The sequence below is a fragment of the Carlito syrichta genome, unplaced genomic scaffold, assembly GCF_000164805.1.
Source record: "Carlito syrichta isolate Samal-C Ts95f unplaced genomic scaffold, Tarsius_syrichta-2.0.1 Scaffold311834, whole genome shotgun sequence".
NCBI lineage: Eukaryota > Metazoa > Chordata > Mammalia > Primates > Tarsiidae > Carlito > Carlito syrichta.
Window position 1 is genome coordinate 238,659 of NW_007255930.1, and position 8,575 is coordinate 247,233.

General features: G+C 37.3%; 1 protein-coding gene across 2 annotated transcripts in view; it reads left to right on the forward strand.

Moving 5' to 3' along the window:
* The window catches only part of DPY19L4 (dpy-19 like 4 (C. elegans)), an 81,244-nt gene extending 73,002 nt beyond the window's left edge, over positions 1-8,242 (forward strand). For both annotated transcript variants that reach the window (XM_021718114.1, XM_008069164.2), the window contains 2 exons: positions 5,330-5,488; positions 7,587-8,242. In XM_021718114.1, the coding sequence (XP_021573789.1) occupies positions 5,330-5,488; positions 7,587-7,751 (324 nt within the window). In that variant the 3' untranslated portion in view covers positions 7,752-8,242. The remainder of the gene's footprint in view (positions 1-5,329; positions 5,489-7,586) is intronic.
* The last annotated feature ends 333 nt before the right edge of the window (positions 8,243-8,575 follow it).

Consider the following 8,575-nt stretch of genomic DNA (forward strand, 5'->3'; position numbering starts at 1 on the left):
CCCCCCCCCCCCCCCCCCCCCATTCAACCGATCTTGCCCCCAGCGACTTTTTGTTGCTGTTGTTTCTCTGATGGAAAAAAATCCTCAACGGGAAATGTTCAGAGATGAAACAAAAAATGGCAGAAGCACTAAAAGGCATTAATATTGATTAGTTCAAAAACTGTTTTGAGCAGTGGAAAAAGCTGCCTTGATGGGTGTATTGCATCAAATGGAGAGTACTTTGAAGGTGACTGAAGTTTAAATATGTAGGAATACATATACAATTTTTTATAAATAAATTTCAGGTTTTTTTGGGGGGTGCCCCCTCATATCATGAGGAGATCCAAAATAAAAATATTATGTTTTTTTATTTATGAATAGTATTGATATGTCTCTAGGAAAAATTTTTAATTTTCCACAAAGTATCCAAGGAACTAATGTGTAATATTTCACAAAGGAAACATTTTTTTGGAAGTATCATTGTTGGCCGGGCGCAGTGGCTCAAGCCTATAATTCCAGCACTTTGAGAGGCCAAGGCGAGAGGATTGCTTGAGCCCGTGGGTTCGAGACCAGCCTGGGCGACATGGTGAGACCTTGTCTCTACAATAAATCAAAAAATCAGCCCTGCATGGTAGCACATGCCTGTAGTTCTGGCTACTTGGAAGACTGAGGCGGAAGGGTCTCCTGAGCCCAGCAGGTCGAGGCTGCAGTGACCGGGAGTGTGCCACTGTACTCCAGCCTGCGTGACAGAGTGAGACTCCAACTCAAAAAATAAAAAGTATCATTGTTCTCAATCAACTTATTGAAGGGAAGCTGTCAATTAATGTCTTGATACTATACTTTGTCTTTCTAAGCTAAAGTTCTATTATTGTTTATAAAACACTGATTTATTTTTTAATAAATGAGCTCTTATTAATAACTCAAGATAACATGAGAATGGTATCTAATTAATTATAGTTTAAAGAATACAGTATTTTGAATGTTTGGTATGCATTTAAATGGTAACTCCATATCTGAAGGTAATCATCAACTGAACCTGAGTTCCCAATATTCTATTTTGTTAATTTTAAAGAATTTCATACAGTTTTTAAGTATACTCAAAGCTAAGGAAGAAATATAGCAATTTAGAGGTTAAGAATATAGACTCTGGAATTAGAGTGGGCTTAGATGCTAACTCAGCTACGTATTAGCTTTATGACCTTGAGCAAGTTACTGAATCTGGAAATAATAGTTCTCACCTCCTACTTGTGCAAATTAAATGAGATAATGTCCAATGCCTGAAACATAGTAAAATTTTAAAATGAGTTGTTATTATGTATGATTAGGTTGTAATTGTATACATACACATACGCACATACATCCACACCCAAGATACAAAGAGGAGTTCAAAAGCAGGAGCAACCAATTCTACCTACAGAAATTCAAGAAGTTGTCATCAAAAGCAGTGCCTTGATCTAGACTTTGAAAGATGACTAGAACTTGTTTGGAAAGTAATATGTGTGATTCCATAAAAGTAACATGAAACAAGTAATTCGTATGGCCCTGAAACTAGAAAATAAAATGAAGCCAAATTCCAAAGGACCTGTATGTCATGCTGAAGAATTTACCCTTGAGGCAGTTGAGAGACATCAAAGACTTTGAATAAGCCTGGCAGTGGAATGATTAGATCTGTTTTGGAGAGTTAATTATGGTCACAGCAGAGAGAACAGATTGAAGGAGACAGAAATGATCAGCAATGGGGAGATATACCTTAGAGTGATCTACCTGAGAGATAACAGCCACCTGTAATCAGTATTTGCTGCACTTCCAAAAGATAGACTTGCTTAGGCAGAATATAAGCAACGTGTTTCTGAACTTTATTTTTTGTGAACTTAAAACAGTCAATGCTGTGCCTTTTTTTCTTGTTGATTAGTCTTTTTCCTAACATGGCATTTTAGAATCACTTGTAAGTATGTCAGCATTCTAGTTAGGCTCTAATGAAATTCAAACAGTTTAGAGTTGTATGTAACTTCACTATGAGAATAATAACCATGGTATTTTTCAAACTTTTGTCTTTCCCTGTGCTATCTAGGACATAGAAGGTAGTGAATAAATTTATTAAACCAAAATCCAAGTTGAGCTCCATAAATGTAACTATATTATTTAAATTAGATGCTGTCTTTAATTCATAAAATGGGGCCAATCTTTGTATAATCCCCTAGGCCAGTAATTCTTAACCTGGGACGGTTGTACACCCAGGGGACATTTTGCAATGTCTGGAGACACTAGGTTGTCATAACAGGACGAGAGTTCTACAGACACCTGGTGGGTAAAGCCAGGCATGCTGAGAACCATCCTCCATTACATGGAGTAGCCTCTCTCCTGTCCCAACAAAGAATTATCTGGTCTAAAACATCAGTAGTGCCAAGGTTGAGAGACTCTGCTCTAGGTTATCAGTAAGGTTATCGCCATTGAATAGAAGTTGTTTTTGTTTTGTTTTTTTTGGCCAGGTGCAGTGGCTCACACTTGTAAGCCTAGCACTTTGGGAGGCCAAGGCAGGAGGATCATTTGAGCCCAGGAATTCAAATCTGTACTGAGCTGTGATCTTGCTACTGCACTTCAGCCTGGGTGACAGAATGAAGCCTTGCTTACCAAAAAAAAAAATTATTTTTTAATGCTCCAATAGTATGTTTCAGTTTCTTAAAACTTACAAATAAAATATATATAAACAACCAATTAATGGGCATAGGCTGGATAGGATGGAACCTTTCTCACTGAAGCTTACTTAGAACTGTGAAATGGATGAGTCACTTGCTGCTTATTAATTTGCATTCTGTGTGCCACAGAATGCTCAGGTGGGTATCCCTAACATGTCAGTAAACATGGGACCTTAAGGTGCTAGATAGCTAGCAACTATGACATGCAGTAGGCAGCTACTGAGTATTCCACAAATAGAGTGGAATCTTGTTCAGTCTAGATTTCAAATCTCAGTATTTTTAGGACAAAACGGTGTGTGATACTTTTGGCCCAACATTTGTGATTTTATAGTTTTCTAAAGGATAACAAGAGTTGATCCAATTTTAGTATTTCAGAAAGACTGGCAAACCACCAGGCATGATGACTCATGCCTGTAATCCCAGCACCTTGAGAGACCGAGGCAGGAGAATTGCTTGAGCCCAGAGTTCAAGACCGGGCTGAGCAACATTGAAAGGCCCCATCTCTATAAAAGATTTTTCTGAAAATTAGCCAGACTGGGCATGATAGCATACTTGTAGTCCAGCTAATCAAGAGGCTGAGGTAGAAGGATGGCCCGAGCTGGGAGGTCTAAGCTGCGGTAACCCGTGATGGTGAATGTGACACTGCACTCCAGCCTGGCGACAAAGAGAGATCCCACCTCAAAACACACACACACACACACACACACACACACACACGCACACACACACACACACACACAAACCCTGAAAAACCTTACTATCTACTAAGATCCAGAGCTTATTATCTAATAGGTTCAACAGAGTTGTAATGAAAAACACCACAGAATCAAGACATGAGTTTTACGCATCCTTGCTCATTCAGTATTTTGTGACAATAATTAGATTTTTTAGACCTTTAGATACATTTTCTATCTAATGTATAAAATGAGACAAAATACTGTGATACATAATAATGAAAAAGATTAAAGGAACTATAACTTAGTAATAAAAAGACAATCCAGTTACAAAATGGGCAAAGACTTGCACAGACATTTTTCCAAAGAAGATATACAAATGACCAATAAGCATTGTGAAGAGATGTTCAACCTCATTAGCCATCAGAAAAATGCATATTAAGTCCATAATTAGATAACCACTTCAGATATAATAGATATGCCATATATATTATAGATAGCTATAGCCGAAAAACATATGATAACAAGTGTTGGCAGGGATATGGAGAAACTGGAACCCTTGTACACTGCTGGTGGGAATGTGAAATGGAAACCAGACTGCCTTGGAAACCAGTCTGTCAGTTCCTCAAAAAGTTAACCACAGAGTTACCATATTCCCCAGCAACTCTACTCCTAGATATATGCCCAAGAGTAATGAAAACATATGTCTACACAAAAACTTGTACATGAATGTTCATAGCATTATTCATCCTAGCCGAAAAGTGGCAACAATTCTTGCTGGTCCTGTGGCTCATGCCTTTAATCCCAGCACTTCGGGAGGCTGAGGTGGGAGAACTGCTTGAACCCAGGAGTTCAAGACCAGCCTAGGCCACTAGAAAGACATTGTCTCTACAAAAAAATCAAAAAATTAGACACAGTGGCATGCTTGTAGTCCCAGGTACTCAGGAGGCTGAGGTGGAAGTATCTTCTGAACCTAGGTGATGGAGTCTGCTGTGAGTTGTGATTGTGCCATTGCACTCCAGCCTGGGCGACAGAGAGGGGCTCCAACTCGAAAGAGAGAAAGAGAAAAGAGAGATACACTTAAGCCTTTGCTTTTTATCTATTTTTTTCAGCCCAGCTTTCCTTAGAAAATTATCCTTACGTCACTGGGCACAGTGGCTCATGCCTATAATCCCAGCACTTTGGGAGGCTGAGGTGAGGATTGCCTGAGCCCATGGGATCAAGGCCTGGGCAGCTTGGCAAGACCTCATCTGTACAATAAATCAAAAAATTAGCCGGGCATGTTCCAGCTACTAGGAAGGCTGAGGCTGAAGGATTACCTGAACCCAGCAGGTTGAGGCTGTGGTAGCCGTGACCATGCCACTGCACTCCAGCCTGGGTGACAGAGTAAGACTCCAACTCAAAAAAAAGAAAAAGGAAAAAAGGAAATTATCCTTAAGTTCTTAAGTTTCCATGTTCTATGGAACATATAAAGGACAGTCTTGAGGAGAGTCAATATACTTCATATTAAATAAACCTGGAAAATTTATTTCTGAACAGAAGTGATTTTTATCTTTAAACTCTTCTTGTTACACACAATTTTTATTCACTACACAAAGATTTAAAAATCGTAATAACAGTACATTTTTACAAAGAAAAAATCCACCTATCATATTTATGTTCCCACACAACTTTTAAAATAGTCTGTGTTCACCTCTAGTCTATGTCTATTACATATTTTATATGATTGTTATCAGTATTGCATCATATGATTTAGAATTTATTTACTACATTACAATTACTGATTGTTTCATAGTTAGTCTTGACCACTATGGAACATGAATAGAAGCTTCCTGAGGGCAGAAATCAAGTGCAAGTGAATGTCTTCATTTTTCATGGAGGGTACTCAGTACTAAGAATGTAGTAGATGTTCAATGTATAGTTTTGATTTGCAGACACTTTAAATGTGTTTTAAAATCCATTTTAATTATGTGCTTTCAGATCTACCAAATCTATTCAAAGCGGTCTGCTGAGGATATTTATAAAATACTGACATCCTACAAAGCGAATTATCTAATTATAGAGGATGCTATCTGCAACGAGGTGGGGACCATGAGAGGCTGCAGGGTTAAAGATTTATTAGACATTGCAAATGGCCATGTAAGTAGCCATTGGGGTAGTTAATTTTTTTTTTTTTTTAGAAAAAGATTTTATTTAAACATTTAATCTTTAAACTTTATTTTTGGAATAACTAAGAATATATTTGAGTTATATAATGGGAGAGCTTATTTAAAATAGTTTGAAATTTTTTTTAAGTACAAAAGAAAAGTTGAGTAATTTTTACAGAAAAAATAGTAATCTTATCAATACTAGATTTCCTTTTTCATTGCCTGTACTTGTGCAGGTTTTAACATAAGTAAAAATAAAATAAAAGCATAAGTAGCTTAATTAGAATGATGATTTTAACACATAATAATCCGAAGAGCAGCTGGTTATATTGTCCTATTCTTATGTTGCGAAATTTCTTGCAATTTCATTCCTATCTAGAGAAATTGCTTACTAAATTAATGTCTGATCCACAAACACAAAAGCTATGTTGGCTGGGCTCGATGGCTCAGCCTGTAATCCCAGCACTTTGGGAGGCGGAGGCAAGTGGATTGCCTGAGCCTGAGGGTTCGAGACCAGCCTGGGCAACTTGGCGAGACCTTGTCTCTACAATAAAATAAAAAAGTACCCAGGCACGGTAGCGCATGCCTGTATTCCGGTAACTTGGAAGGTTGAGACTGATGGATTGCCGGAGTCCAGTGGGTTGACGCTGGGGTGGCCATAAGCATGCCACAGCACTCCCACCTGGGTGATGGAGTGAAACTCCAACTCAAAAAAAAAAAAAAAAAAAAAGCTATGTTATTTTGTTAGGATTTAGCTATATTTAATTTCAGACTGATTTCAGTTGTTCTACCAAACTGTTCTCGCCGGCAGTGAATATACTGTGTATCTGGTTATCTGGTAACCCATTTGGAGTGAGACTCCAACTCAAAATAATCATCATCATCATCATCATTGCTCTTTGTCTTACATTCGAGACTGGTTTGGAGTGAAGAAATTAGTTTTTGTGATTTTCACTTTCGTTTTCGTCATGATCCCTTAATCATATAGACTTATTTTGTTTTATACTGCATATATTTTGAATTTTCTCTGTTGACATGATGGCTGTCATCTTTGGTTTATTAGTGACAAAATGGAATCGTATTAAACATTGGGTACAGTGTTCAGTAACTTCTGCTGTGTTGCTATCTGCTGTCTGGACCCTTGCTGTGCTGCTCTTGGCTATGCACCTTTGCTCTCTTTTGAAGATCAGGTTACTTTGCCTTCCATGTCATGTCAGGCATGACTTAAGCTAATTTATTCTTTTTTTCTTTCTTTTTTTTTTGGAGTTGGAGTCTCACTCGGTCGCCCAGACTGGAGTGCAGTGGCCGCTTCCGGCCACCGCAGCCTCGACCTGCTGGGCTCTGGTGATCCTTCCGCCTCAGCCTTTCGAGTAGCTGGAATTACAGGCATGCGCTACCATACCCGGCTGATTTTTTGATTTATTGTAGAGATGAGGTCTCGCTGCCCAGACGGGTCTCGAACCCGCGGGCTCAGGCAATCCATTCACCTTAGCCTCCCAAAGGCGTGGGATTACAGGCTGAGCCACTGAGCCTGGCTGCTAATATATTCTTTAAGGTGGGCTCCCTGACATCTTTCATAGACTTTAAAATAATATTTAGTATTTTATCATAAAAACTCCTGCAAGCTAGCTAAGCTAGCTTAATGAGCATCTTTAGGTGAGAGTGTAAAGGTTTGCACTAAGTCACAAAAGCTTACTAAATAATTTTAAGCCAGTTCTACACAAAGAGAATACTTTAATATACATTAGGAATATAATATGTTCATTTATCAGCCTTGGTAGGCTTCATGATAAGTTTCTTTTAGAGCAGTGATAATGGATTATGGAAACATCACCTTCTAAATTTTAGGATTAAATCTTAAAACTTGGAAACAATTTATACTGGTTTCTCAGTCTCGAAGGGAAGCTCAGGAGTTTAGTGGGCATGGTGACTCATTAAGAGGCCTCTATTTGTTAAACAGGGTGAGATGTCTTACTGTCCATGTTTACCAATAATATATTTTTTCATATAAGTATAATCAGTAGTTCATTGATTGAATTTCTCCTAGAAGTTAATAAGTTTTTAATATTGTGTTTCATATCTTTTGACAGGTGGTTTGCGAGGAAGGGGACAAGTTAACCTACTCAAAATATGGACGATTTTGTCATGAGGTCAAAATTAACTATTCTCCGTATGTGAATTATTTCACTCGAGTATACTGGAACAGATCCTACTTTGTATATAAAATCAACACTGTGATATCCTTCCAGTCTTGAAAAATAACAAAGCCTTCATTTCAAAGACTACCTGGAGTAAAATGCAATTTTCTGAAGTAAAATGCATACGGGGTGTCTTTTGCAGATCAGAGTAAGGACATTTGAAATGTTGCTGTTTCTTTTCCCTCCTACTGTTAACTAGATCCAGAGTTCTGTGGGAATAGAAGATCAGGCATTACTATCCTTTGATAAAATGTCAAATCTACCGCTCTGCACTATTCCAGACAGGGTGTCTTCCTTGCTATTACATGGTCTTTAAAGGTTTTACCTATTACAACGTTTCCTCCACAAATCTTTGTTCTATTATAATATTGATCTTGAATTTGAATATGTTCAAGGTCAGATTATATTTCTCAAAACATAACACTTAATAATACTTAATTTGATAGAATTATATAATAGGAGGAAAGAAGTATTCCTACCTTCAAGCAAATTTCTGAAAGTGTTTCATGATTTATAACAGAACTGAAATTTTACAATAAAAAACTAATTTAAATGTTAGTGAAAATACGTGGCATTTAAATTCAAATGGAACTCATGTAAAGGAAAATGATGTTTAAGGATATACAAAAAGATATATCCAGAATTTTCATGATACTGTTATCATCTGCTGCTTGTATAAGTGAGCACTTTCTTAGTAATACATAGTGCATGACATTATTGCATTTTATTTTTTTATGACAGTCTATTAAGTGATTAGTTTTTCACTTATGCTATTAACTTGATACCAATTTAATCATGATAAAACAATAACTGTTACCTATATATATTTTTTTAATGGACATTTAAAAGAACGTTCAGGTTTTTAAAAAATACATGGATAT